This window comes from Akebia trifoliata, chromosome 5 (genome assembly GCF_017979445.1).
Source record: "Akebia trifoliata isolate Shusen 1 chromosome 5, ASM1797944v1, whole genome shotgun sequence".
In the NCBI taxonomy this organism is placed as follows: Eukaryota; Viridiplantae; Streptophyta; class Magnoliopsida; order Ranunculales; family Lardizabalaceae; genus Akebia; species Akebia trifoliata.
Genome location: NC_141379.1, coordinates 278,388 through 292,623, shown reverse-complemented (window position 1 = coordinate 292,623; position 14,236 = coordinate 278,388). Strand labels below are relative to the sequence as shown.

General features: G+C 34.8%; 1 protein-coding gene across 1 annotated transcript; it reads left to right on the top strand.

The window, feature by feature from the left end:
- The first annotated feature begins 7,831 nt into the window (after nucleotides 1-7,831).
- On the top strand, nucleotides 7,832-10,733 carry LOC147400734 (uncharacterized protein At5g41620-like). The gene is made up of 3 exons (XM_086441725.1): nucleotides 7,832-8,092; nucleotides 8,251-8,640; nucleotides 9,064-10,733. Exons 2-3 carry the CDS (start codon nucleotides 8,278-8,280, stop codon nucleotides 10,384-10,386), a joined length of 1,686 nt encoding a protein of 561 aa, XP_086297851.1. The 5' UTR covers nucleotides 7,832-8,092; nucleotides 8,251-8,277; the 3' UTR covers nucleotides 10,387-10,733.
- Nucleotides 10,734-14,236: the final 3,503 nt, after the last annotated feature.

Here is a 14,236-nt window from a genome sequence, read left to right as displayed (position 1 = left end):
TTAATTGATAGATAAAAAAAATGGTTACTCTATGTTACTAATATATATGTATGGGTCAGGTTCAGCAGCCAAAGTTTTCTCCTATATGGGTTAAAAGTCTTGGAATGAGCTGATTTTTTGTGAGGATGATCTCTATGGTGAGGAGATCATCATCACAAAAAATCAGCCCAATCAAGTTTAAAACTTGTTTTGATTTTGTTTTAAATGCATTTTTACATTTTAAACACATTTAAAAAAAAAATTTAGTTGTTTACAAGCATTTGGTTGGTTTTTATAATTTATGGTTGTTTGTAATTTGGTTTATTAACCTTGTTTAATGTGGATTACTCGTGCCTTAATTTTGATGTAATGATTTTAAAATTTTTTTCAAGTGTCTTATTCTATTCAAAAGATAGTTGATGGTTAATTTTTTTTTAATCATAAAATATATTTTTATGTGTGGAAAAATGTTATTATGCATAGATAATCAATAGTATTATTTTTACTCAAACATATATTGAAAACTTGTAATGAATGTCTAACGTATTATATTTTTTTTCATAATTCTATATAAGTCTAGATAAAGTAACAGACTCAAATAAGAAGAATGAAAAATATATTTTGTATGCATTTGTTGGATGTATATTTTTTATGTTTTTATTTATTTCAGTTTTACTTATTATATTAACTATGATTATTATGTTTAAATGATGTCAGAATCTAAATGTGGTGGTTGTGGATGTGTTATGTATATACGATGTAATGTGGATGTGCTATATAAAATGTGAAATTTGGATTGAATATTATGCAGGTATTTTGTTTATCAGGAAAATTTCATATGTTCAATTTCAAGAGGAGATGCTGTCGAAATTTTTATAGAATTTTATTATATTTATCTATATTTAGTGTAATTATATATTTATAGGGGTATTTTAGTAATTTTTGATGCATTCTGCGTACATTACGTTGGATTGTGTATTATGCAGGTATTTTGTTTATCAGGAAAATTTTATATGTCTATTTTTAAGAGGAGATGCTGCCGAAATTTCTATAGAATTATAAATTTTTCTATAATTTTTTATAGATTTATAAACATTTTAAAATTAAAATAATTATTTTTTTAATTTTTTATATTTTTTTATTATATTTATATATATATTTAGTGTAATTATATATGTATAGGGGTATTCTGGCAATTTTTATACATTCTGGTTGCATTATCAACCTTAAGGGCATTCTGGTCATTTTACCCTACTACAGCAGATTTTAGAAGCTGTATCAAACAGTACACAGTCAGATTCTAGTCAACAGCACAGCAGTTTTAAAAAGCTCTATCAAACAAGTTTTTCAGCTTTTCAGATTCTGACAGCAGATTCTGACAGCAGAAGCTGACAGCAGTTTTAAGAAGCTGAATCAATCGCCCCCTTAACTTATAACTTTTCCCAGCCTATTAAAATTATATATATTATTTTAAAGATTAGCTTGTGTTATGCTATAGTTGTGAAAAAATAATAATAAAGATAATATAATCATACAAAACCCGAGGATTTATATGATTCGACAGTGTGCTTAGGTTTACGAAACAGAACAAGAACAATTATTATTTTCTCATAAGTTTTACAGTCATATTGACAAAGTCAGGGTTTGGGAATAATTTGACAATAGAAAATTTTGGAAAAATTTTACAAAAGATTGATAAAGTTGGATAAATTAAAAAATAATATTTTTTTTTTAAGTATAAAAATGTAACAAAAAAATTATTTCATATACTAAATGATAAAATAATACTTTAAAATATTAAAAATAAAAATAATTTGTGTTTCTTTTTAAAAAACACTCGTTGATTAATCATGATCTTTTCAAATACTTCGTGTCTTTTTGGAAAAAAAAAAAAAAAAAACATGATTTAATCGACAAAATTTAAAATTGCTATTTTTTTAATAAATCACAAATTTTTGTCACTATTTTTACAACCTTAGAAATCTCTATTTATAAAATCAAGAGTTATCAAAACATGTAAAACTCTCCAAAACAGAAAATCATCAAAAATAAAAAAATTCTTTAAAAAATATTACATGATTGCCCTTTTTGTATCGTTTAATTAAAAAAATGCAACGGGACCTGTTGCTACCCTTGCACCCCCATAATTTTGCATAGTGCATCAAGAATATAAGACAACAGTGATAGTAATTTTTAGAATTTTTCTAAATACATTTTCTCGTAGATCAGTTAAAGTTTTCTAGAGATCAATTATAGTGAATTCCAATCTTCCCATCCCATCTATTTATTGGGTACTTAGGACTAGAAGTTTTTTAAACTTTGTGACCAAAATGGAACTTTATGCTCTTGGATGAGTGGGCATTTCCACCACCGGCACCAACTATTCTTGGCCTTAAAAACACTTCCTGTCCCATCTCAGCTGAACAAATTATTTCAACGCACCACAATCCACTCAATAATTGTATTACTTTTATGTACATCAATTGTTTATGGGTAGCACGATATTTCAATTGTTAAAATAATTATAGAACATGGAAACCAAGATACATAACATACTCTTAAGATAATTGTAACCGTCGATTTCATATATTTATGATTGAATTTCATATTTTTATAGACCATGGATCTGAATCATATTATTGGTTATAAAACATCAAGTTTATAATGATGTTATAATAAAGTTTGAAATTATAATAATAAAATGTTATAATTTTCTTTGTAACAAGAATATGCTTTTTTAATAAGTAAATATCTTTATTTGGGTGAATTATCATTTCGTGAGCTGAATTTGACTTATTTATGATTATGGCTCACTGTTCATTTTAATTACTAAAATGTTAATGATAATGAATTCAGAGGTTTTTAAGTGATTATTTCACAGGTTCAAAGTGACTATCTTGCTAGAAATAGTGAAACTTGCGAGATGGTCACTTTAAAATCTCTGAATTCGTTATCATTCAAGTTTTGATAATTAAAATCAATAGTGAGCTGGAATTATAAATTTGTCAAAAGTTGATCACATTTTCGTAAATATCTTTTTTTAATATTAGATGATCAGAATTTTTTTTTATTTTCCTTAGTCACGACAACAATTTCTTAACCTATCTCTATCCTTTGATACATGTAGATCCCAACTTTTTCATTCTTTTTGGCTGTTTTACTAAAATGGTGGAGCATTTTTATCTAATTACTAAATCGGTCAAATTTTCTTTAAAAAATTATTAGATGGGCTATATACCCATTTTTCAATTTTTCAACCTTTATAGCATTCATGTGCATCTAAACCTAAAGATCATGTTTCTTCAACTAATTAAAAATACAACTATAGATAAATTAATCCGATTGTCGATCAAGTTTTTCTCCCTCCCTCGATGGATTCTTCTCCTCCAATGATTCTCTGATTCGAGTTATGTTCTCCAACACGTTTCTCGAATACTGGTCTATCATCCGAGCTATCTTTTGCATATCGCTTCATTCCGACCGACGTGACTCATTCATTTCTCTCTCTCTCTCTCTCCACTCCATCCCTTTATTCCATTAGTATTTAATAAAAAATTATGAACAAATCATTCCATGTTCTATTGGCATTACCTATGAGGTGCAAAGGAGAATACTAATGATCTGTTTTGCATGAAATGAATTAAAAAAATATAAGTTTATATCCATTATTTCAAAAGGAGATATTAAATGCACACCTCATCAAACTTGCAAAGGAGATATTAAATGCAGTTACATCAGAATTCAATATAAAACTATGAACAAATCAGTCCATGTTCTATTGGCATTATCTATAGATGCAAAGGAAAATACTGGTGAACTGTTTTCGCATGAAATAAATTAAAAAAATTAGGCTCTTATCCATTCAAAAGGATATATTAAATGACATCTCATCAACGAATACCAGCACATACATGTTGTCCAAAATGTTTCATTGTCTTCAAGATGCTCTTTCACAAAATCATTTTGTTTGTCTATAATATTTATCAATGACCCTTGACTTTATCTAATTAGTCAAAAACTCCAAATCGATTTTTAATCCTTTAAACTTACCAACTCCCTAATTGAATTTTATAACTTTGTGGGTTAAAGTAACCCGTATACCAAGTGCATCAGATGCTATTCGAAAGAGAAATTTATCAAAATATAGAACTTTTCAAAGTTATTTACCAAAACAAAGTAGGGGTACAACTTGATTCGGGTTGGTTCGGTATAGAGTAAAATCAAAACCGAACCAATCAAGATCGGTTCTATTAAATGAGAACCATAACCGAACCGAATTGATCTAGAATCGAACCGATCTTAATTTGGTTCGGTTCCATGGGTTGCCAAGCAATTCCTCATTTCTGATGAAGAACAGAAATTCCCTTTTTTCTATCAAATTGATTGAATGATCCAACTTTCCAATTTATCGATTAACCATTTGAGGGCCAGAGAACCATTTAATCGAAACTTATATTGCATAGATCGCATCCAACTCGCAGGTCGCAGCCAACTCGTAGCTGAGAGAGAGAAAGATAGATGAACGGTAGCCGCAGGTTGCAGGGACAGGAGCAAGTGCAGTCGCTGGTTGCCAGTTAGCTGCAGAGAGAAAGAGAGAGGGAGGGAGAGAGAGAGAGAGATGAACCGCATCTACAGGTCGCAGCCACAACCGCAGAGCGAGAGAGAGAGAGAGAGAACCCGGTCGCTGCTGCAGGTAGCGAGTCACAGGGCAGCCTCAGAGACGAGAGCAAAAGAATAGACGAGGGTTAGGGTTTAAAAAAAAAATACATTTTATATTAAAATAAAATCTTGGTTTGATTTTCAGGTTTGTTCGGTTATTTACCAACTAGGAACCGAAAATCGAACCGAACCCATCAATTTTTATTTTTTAACCCGAAACCGAACCGTTATGTAGCTAAACATAATTATTTCCAAAAACATGGTTCGGTTCGATTCTCGGTTTGAACCGAATTAAGTTGCACCCCTAAAACGATGTATTATATATCTTATTTTCAAAAAGGATAATTTTCAATTTTCAAAAATGTTTTATTTTATCAAAATAGTAAAACACAACCATTTTCATATGTATGCTATTGAAAAATATTTTTTTTTATCTCATGTCAGAATGGTCCTTCTGACATTGTATAAAATACATTTTGATATCATGTCAGAAGAATCTTTCGAATAAAAAAATTATTTTTGGTAGCAAAAATATGTAAATTATAATTTTTTTTATCATTTGGTAAAATAAAATATTTTTAAAAATGATAAATTATCATTTTCAGAAATAAGATGTACAGTTCACCGTTTTGATAAATAATCGATAAGTCGTACTAATCTTCCAAAAAAAAAAAAAAATCGATAAGTAGTACTTGTTTTGGTAAATTTTTCAATCCAAAATATCATTTAAAGTTAATATGATTCATGCTTTTAAGTTCTTTGTGACGGGTCCCATATTGAAACAACAGCTCTACACATTATCCTTATTTTTTTCGGTTTAAACGAAGAAATTAGCCTCGCATTGCATAAAACAACAACTCACTCAAACCAAAACGAGTTGTCACTTTGTTGTTGGTCATATGTATTGTGTCTTTGATTCGTGAGTGATAGTCACGACTCACCAAAGATTTCCCTCGACTCCTAGAGCAAATGATCTAGTGACAGCTTCATCAAAATTAAGGAAAATACTATGATATAGACATTCATGTTTATCATTTTTGTTTTTTTTTTTTAATAAAATGTGGCATTATAAGGGTGGTTATACCAAATATCTGGTCAATAGATTTTTTGGGTTTTTTTTTTTTTTTTTGTTATATAATAATATAGCAAAATTGTAGATGATGAGATGGATGACAAGATAGTAGTAAACAGTTTTTAGAAGAAAAAAATTACATAAATAACTCCAATAATGGGCAAAAAGAGAAAGTCAACTACTAGGGTTTTGTCACTTTCAATTAACATTGCTTATAGTTCCTAGTAGAAGGAATAACAAGCATATAAAATGTAACTTTGGAATAAGTTAAATGGGGGAAAAATTCATTCCATAACCATAATCATTATGTAATCAAGACAATTTCCATAAATTTTCCAAATCAAGAAGTAGAAATCCCTCGTAAAAATATGAACTAAAAATCATGAATAACGTTGAAGTGACCTCAAGTTGGAACCTCATATTGCATATCTTGACATGAAAGTATATGGGAATTGTAGATGCAAAAATTTGCACTACCTCGAGGTTCTCTCTGGATGATTGACTTCATTTTCCTGTGCTCTCTCCGGTGCCCAAATCAGATTCTTAATACAAAAAGTAATGTCTAATTTTTAGTGAAAAAGATTTCATGTATTTATAAAGATTCCCTCCCTTAGATCATCTTTGGTCTTCTCCTTGATTTTCATCATTTCCGTTAAAGCGGTTCTGTCTTTTTAGGGACTTCCCTTGATCTTTGCAAATATGGTTGAATTTCTAATTTTCAAGGATTCAATACAACCGACTTATTACCTCGGCATCTCATCTTGAGATTTGTTCTTCTTAAATGCCCGACTTCCTTTATTCCAATCTTAACCAATCTATAGGTCGGATTTTTCTTTACCTCTTAAACACGGGAGCTCAGTGGATATGTCTCATAACTACCACGGGTCGGTATTTGAAATAATAAGAAAAATACCCTTCATAGGATTCATAGATGTTTTTCATTAAGATACTAGTGAAAAAGCACCTATGGCTCCTATCCACTTTCACATCAAGAAGTGCGATATGAGGTTCTAGCTTGAGGTCACTCCACCACGACTCAAAAATCATCGATCAAGATGGGCATAGAGATAGACTAATTGTTCATAAGCATAAGTAACAAAGTTTGGATTCCAGAATTGCTCGACGATGTTTAGTTCAATTAATTTAGATAATTTAAAAAAAAATTGTTAAAAATAAAGAAAATACCAATGATATATTTTTGGATTTCCTCACCAAAGTCCATTATCTTCAACCCCTTAAAGAACTAATCTTGTTCATGAGATTTAAGGGTCGGAAAAAAAAAAAAGAAAAAAAAAAAAAAGACTCTTAAGGGTTGAAGAAAATACCTTATTCACGAAATATTACCATGTTTCATGACAAATGACTAATTCATTGATTTCTCAATTGAGTCAAGCTTATCCTTTAGAGCCACGCTGGAGTAACATTGAAATTGACATCGTATCGCATATTGGTGTGCCCAAAACCATAGATGCTTCACACTCACATCTCAATGAAAAGCATCTATGGTTTTGTTCACAAATCCATGTTAACAATTTGTGAAACGATGTCAATTTCAATGTTACTTCAACATTTTTCAATCCCTTATTCTAAGAATTTTGCAGAGTTGTGATGGAATGACCTCAAGTTGACATGAAAGTGCTCAGAAACCATACATGCTTTTTGACTCGCATAAGAAGCATCCTTGGTTCCTACACACTTTCACCAAGTGCGATATGAGGTACAACGTGAAGGTCACTTCTGCATTATTCTTTTGCAAATTTTAAAAAGAAAATGTGGGAATTTTGTGACTGCTCATACTTCACAAGGGGAGTGGCCCATAAGACTCGCAAGTAGCAAGCAACTTTGCTGCTGAAGTGACATCAAACTTCGTGTCATCGGGGACAGCAAATTTGCAATTACCCACTAATGGGCCTGGTTTTTGTTTGGGCCCACAAATTTGTGGATTAAATTAAACAACAGAAAGTTGTATTTGATGACACGTCCTTATAGAACTTTTGGTATGATGACACCTCCTTATAGGACTTCTAGTACGCGTGAGTGTATCGAAGTTTTTCTCCCAATGGGCTATAAGTTTCAAATAATGGCTCGGACTTCAAAATTCCCATGACAGTGTCTAAGAAGACTCGATGTGCTCTGTTCTGGGTCTATATATGCTCTGCTAACGAAGAAATAAAAAATCGATTATGGAAAGAGAAGATGTCACGTTAGCCTCCCCAAATCGATTCTTCCGCTTAAACCCTTTAGGGTTTCTGTTGTACAATAGTAGAATCTCCTTGTTCTCTAAATCACAATCGAAGAAAATCAAACAAGTTGTCGTGCTTTCTGTTCTCAAGAGAAACTTGTAAAAAAAAAAAAAAAAAATCAAAATTTGATACATAATTGGTAATTCTTTATTGAGTTTTTAAGGGTTCAGTAATAGAGGCCCTGATTTTCTGATCTCTCGATTGTTCTCTAGAATCCTGTAATGGGACTCCATTTTTTTTAAACATCGCGTAATTCGTCACCCATTTTGATTAAAAGCTCGCATTTTTTTTTCACAGTTTGGAGAGAATCAGAAAGATTACAGAATGCCCAGACATAATCGCAGTATCGAGGGTCTGATCGTGGGACCACGCAAGATTCGAGGATTAAACACACCATTCTCGACATGGAAGATGAGCTCAAGATCTCCTACTTCCGCTATGAGAATTTCTGAATCTTCGAATAATCCACCATCACAGAGTGGTGTGAAAGGAAATCAAGGCTCCGTTTCAGTTCGGAAACTCGCTTGTACGCTATGGGAGACGACCGATTTCTCTTCACCTCGAATAAAGAAGGGATCGAAGGAGAAAACAATTAGGAAGATAAGAAGAGGTAGAGACAGGATCGGGATCCATTCAGGTTCTCTCCCACCACATGTATCCAATCCGTCACACAACCCTCTTTCGAAGGTTAGTTTCTCTTCTCTGAAATTTTCTCTTAACTTTATCATGGAATTAGAAAATTTGGAATAACTTAGTTCGAATTTGGATTAAATGTTATTAAAGTTTTCGACTGTATTAGCAATGCCAGATTAATGGAGCAACCCCAAATTTGCTACTTTGTTAATTTTAGAACTGTTTTTGTGTTACAATTCTCTCATTCTTCTTGAATGTATGGCTGATCTGAATGCGAATGTGCTCCTTATTCTTTATATTTGAGGATTTGATTATTTGTTTTAATTGATTAATTTAACTTGCCATTCGCATTATCTTCTAAGCATAAAGTAGAATTACAGAGGATTTTATCATCTAGGATACTTTAGTTGGATTTGAAGAAATAATTAAGAGACTTTATATATAACAGCGATTAATCGATCCTCATATGTTGTGTAGGTTGAGATAAGATCTCAAGGCCTGACTCCTAAGGGATCCATTGTAGGAGTTAAGACACGTCTGAAGGAACTCAATAATGGTCTGATCACATCTAAAGACATGCTGAAAATACTTGGCCAGGTTTGGGGTCTCGATGACAAGTTTTCACTGGGGATGTCCCTCGTCTCAGCCTTACAGGTCAAGCTTGAGAAGGCCCGTGCGAAGGTCAATCAGCTGATCCAAGAACAGCGCTCCGATCACAAGAAGTATTCATCGGGGATGTCCCTCGTCTCAGCCTTACAAGTCGAGCTTGAGAAGGCCCATATGCAGGTCAATCAGATGATCCAAGAACAACGTTCCAATCACAACAAGTACTCATCAGGCATGCCACTTGTGTCAGCCCTACAGGTCAAGCTTGAGAGGACCCGTGTTCAGGTCAATCAGCTGATCCAAGAATTGCGCTCTGATCACAATGAGGTGAATTATTATAAGAAGCGCTTCGTAGAAGAAAAGGCAACATGGAAAAGCATGAAGCAAGGTAGGATTCAAGCTGCTTTAAAATTAATTTCAGGAGATTTTGAGATACAGAGGAAGCTGAGAAAACAAACTGAGAGCTTGAACCAGATACTTGGCATGGAATTGGCTGAGACCAAGGCTGCTCTATCGAAGGTAATCAAAAAACTCGAGAGTGAGAAGAGAGCAAGGGAAATGATGCAACAAGTATGTGATGAGTTGGCTAGGAGTATAGGAGAAGACAGGGAGAAGATGGAAGAATTGAAGAGAGAGTCCGCGAAGGTTCAAGAAGAGGTAGAGAAGGAGAGGGAGATGCTTCAGTTGGCAGACGTGCTTCGTGAAGAGAGAGTCCAAATGAAACTCTCAGAAGCTAAGTATCAGTTCGAGGAGAAAAATGCGGCTGTCGACAATCTGAGAAATGAACTTGAATCATTTATGAGACGGGCTGGAAAAAACCAAGTTGGATCTTGGAATCATCGGAGTTTAAGCAAAACTGGGGTCTCTGATCAGAATGAAGTAAGAGGAGAGAATGGAGGAGAAATAGAAGATGGAGAAGAGTGTGAAGAAGACTCAGCTGAAAGCGATCTTCATTCCATCGAATTAAACATGGACAATAGGAACTATATGCGGAGTTATGCTACCGTCGCTGCTCTAGAAGTTCTAAAGAGAGTCTCCTTTGAGGAAGAAATCAATGAAAGGAAGTCCACCTGTGAGAATATACCTAGGCAAATTTCAGATGGAATTGAGTGGGACTTCAGCACTGAAAATTTCCTAAATTGGGGAGATGGGTATGATTGTGGTAGATTCAATGAGATTGACAAGCAAGGTTGAGGACAAGATTTTAAGGTAGAAATGCAGTGAGAGAAATCCATGGATGGTTAAAGAATCAACCTATTGTCTAGTTCAAGGATGGCATGGCATGAACTTTGCAGTCTAACATGGCTGTAGGGTTTGTCTTCGCCTCAAGAGCCTGGAATGGAGCTTGTGAAAGACTGTGTGTGGTGTGGGAGAACAGTTTGATGTCAAAGCTATGGAAGCCAGAGGAGGAGAATTTGAAACATGCAAGACTGCATTGATTGATCGTCAAATTGTTTAGATTTATAAATGTATATCAATATACTTTGCTAGAAAGCTGTGTGGGTGAAGTTGAAATTAATTTGTACAAAAACTTCTTCGTGTTACTGGGTAATAAATATGGCGGTTTAAGAACTTGATAAAATACTTGTGACTTCAATCATTTTGACTTTAGTTCTGTAGGAACAAATCAGAATGGCGGAATATTTGCTGTATTTGTTCCTGAACAACGAAGTGGAAAGACACCAAGGGGGAGGGATTGGGACAGAATCATGTGATTTGGTCCATGACATGATCATCTTAGTAGTGCACCAAATTCATTCTTTCTTTTTTTTAATGAGGCCTATCTAAAGGCTTATGATCGGGTCTCTTCACACATGCATTGTACCAACATTTAAAGACAGAACAGATACTTAAAAACAATTGCATTGACAGCTCCCACGAGGCCAAGTCCAATCAAGGTGGCAACTTGGTTTTCATGAAATAACATAGAAAACTCAATGAACTATAGAAAAAAAGAAAATAACTATCAAGTTTTAGTTCAAATTCTTCTGCCTTGGCCCATCCTAAACTTGTTTAGATGAGATTGACTAAGGTTCTGTGGGTGGGGAAGATTTGGTCTAACATGTGGGTAAGGTTTCCTTTGTTAGAACTTTAATGGGCTGGTTTTAGGGTGCTATTTTGTCCCTATGTTGGCATTCCTGTAGTGTTACCTGTTTTCTTTCGCTTGGATTTAGAGGTATCAAATCTAAGGAGATAGCAATATTACATCAATACTTACAAAATGAGGTGACCATACAATGATCTATGGCTCATGCACACGTTCTTTTCATTCAACCTTTTCCTTATATTGGGTGTTGTGGGCTTAGACAGAAGAGACTTGGATGGTACCGATCGACTTTCCCATTGTCAATAAGGCACTCGTAATGGGCTAAAAACCAATTGAAATCAGCCACTTATTTGAAAAACTTCATTGAAAACTCAACTGGTTTTAATTGTTTGTCCTATTGTATGAATTCAAAAAAACTCTTGTTTACATATTCTTGTCATTCAGGTTTTCTTTTCCATCACCAATTCCACTTGTTATTTGTTGGGCAAGCTTTTGTCAAGTCATAGATTTTATCTTAATCAATGTGACTTAATCATGTACAATTGAATGAATGTTAATAAGGGGGAAAAAACTACAAAACTTTTACAGGATTTGTCACTGAAATTGGGCTTTTTAAACCAATTCAATCCTAAGAATTCACTTAGGGTATGTTTGATTGCATGGAAAGTGACTTTCCATGGAATTTGAAATCCATGGAAAAATAGTGGTGGAAAATAGGTAGGGTTGGAAAATCAAATTCCATTGTTTGATTTTACTTGGATAAAATCATGAAAAAAATATGAGAAAAAAAGAAGAAGAGAAGATGAGGAGGAAAAGGGAGGGGGGAGGATGTGGCGGCGACAGCGACGGAGACGGTGGTGGTGGTAGCGACGACGGCAGCGGCGATGGTGGCGGTGGAGCTAAGTGAAGAAGAAGATGTTGAATAGTTGAAGCGGTAGATACCCGAGAATGAACAAAATAAAAGTTTGATCGAGGCTTGTGTTGAACACAATGTCCTTAAGACAATTTTGTTCCCGCAACTTGGTGCACACGGATCAATGAACAATTGTCTCCCAGGATACAACGATCACACGTGTAGAGGCAGCACTACAATCTACACGTCTAGCGAACCGAACGCTACTGTTTATACTCTCAAAGAATGCAAAAGGAAAATAGAATGCTTGCACGTTTAAACAGCAAAGAAGAAGAAGAGAAAATTTTTGAGTGAAGAGATGACCTATTTCCCTTCATAAGAAAATGGATTTTGAGCCCAGCCCAATACGAAATTAGCAAAAGGGCCCGTCGCGCGCACCCACGTGAAGCCAAATTGACGGGATTTGCACCCCCCCTGCGCGCGCATCGTGTGCCCGCATACGCATTAAGGATATTTTGGACCAATGGATCAAATCCTTCTTGAGCCCATGGGCCCCTTGTGCGCGTGCGTGGGCTTATCCAAGTCTCTCTCTCATATACACTTAAGTGATATAAGAAGTTCTATATAAGAACTAGACAATTTTCTTATTCCTATCCGATGTGGGACTAAAGAGTTTCTCTTATAAACTCAATAATTTTATAAACCACATACAACAAACCATGGCTAATAGGGGTTCTTTGGAGCTGATTTGTCATTCACCCATAATGAATTTTTGACAACTTAAAACATGAAACTATTCTCTTCAATGAGATGAATAAGTTTCCAAGTGGTCCAACTACAAAAAAGTAATGGGACCCACTTGAATCGTAGCTCAAATATCCCTACTTGATCACAAAAATCTGGATAGAAATGCAGATTTTTCTAACAGAAGAAGGGAGAACGTGATGGTGATGGTGGTGGCGGCGGAGGTAAGTGAGGAAGAAGATGATGAAGAAGATAGGGGAAAAATGTGGTGGTGGTGGTGGCGGAGGTGAGGTATGGAGAAGAAGAGAGAGAGAGAGAGAGAGAAGGTGGCTGGAGATGGTGATGACGATGACGACGAGGTTAGTGTAATGGTGGTGATGGTGGTAGGAAAGAAGAAGATATGAGTGGGGAATAATTGGGGATGGAAAATATGGGTGGGAAAGTGAAATCCACCCATATTTTCCATCCCCAATTATTCCCCACTCATATCTTCTTCTTTCCTACCACCACCACCACCATTACACTAACCTCGTCGTCATCGTCATCACCATCTCCAGCCACCTTCTCTCTCTCTCTTCTTCATCATACCTCACCTCCGCCACCACCACGACCATATTTTCCCCCCATATTCCTCATCATCTTCTTCCTTACTTATCTCCGTCGCCACCACCATCATCATCACGTTCTCCATTCTTCTTCCTCACTTACCTCCGCCGCCACCATCGCCACTGTCGTCGTCGTCGCCGCTACCACCACCACCGTCTCCATCGCCGCCACCACATCCTCCCCCTCCCTCTTTCTCCTCATCTTTTCTTCTTCTTTTTTCTCATATTTTTTCCATGATTTTATCCAAGTAAAATCAAACAATGGAATTTGATTTTCCAACCCTACCTATTTTCCACCACTATTTTTTCATGAATTTCAAATTCCATAGAAAATCACTTTCTATGCAATTAAACATACCCTAAAAGAAGAATCCTTGATTGTGAGTTTAGAACTAGAGGGACATACACATAGGGCGGATTTACAGTAGGGGCAAAAGGGGCATTTGTCCCCATTTTTTTTTTATATTAATTATTTTGAGTTTGCCCCCACGTTTTCCCCCAAAAACTTTTGGCAGATGCCCCCATGATCACATCACTCAAGTTTTTGGGTTTCTTAGAGCCCTTCCATTTGATTGATATTTGGCATTGTCCCCATCCTTACTGAAGATGTATGTAAAAAGTTAGGTTTTTTCAATTCTTTTGCTTTGCTTTTGGATGAAAATTGATCAAGGATAGTTCTTTTGATTTGAAATCATCTACACAAGTCTTTATGTCAAGTTTCTTGTAGATCTTTTCCATGTATTTCTTTTGGGAAAACTTGAAAAACAAAAATCAGTTGGTTTTACCACCGAGCTC

Coding starts and splice junctions, on each gene's coding strand:
- LOC147400734 (XM_086441725.1), top strand. CDS start 8,278: ATGCCCAGACATAATCGCAGTATCGAGGGTCTGATCGTGGGACCACGC. Junction 8,641..9,063: donor CACACAACCCTCTTTCGAAG/GTTAGTTTCTCT, acceptor TATGTTGTGTAG/GTTGAGATAAGATCTCAAGG.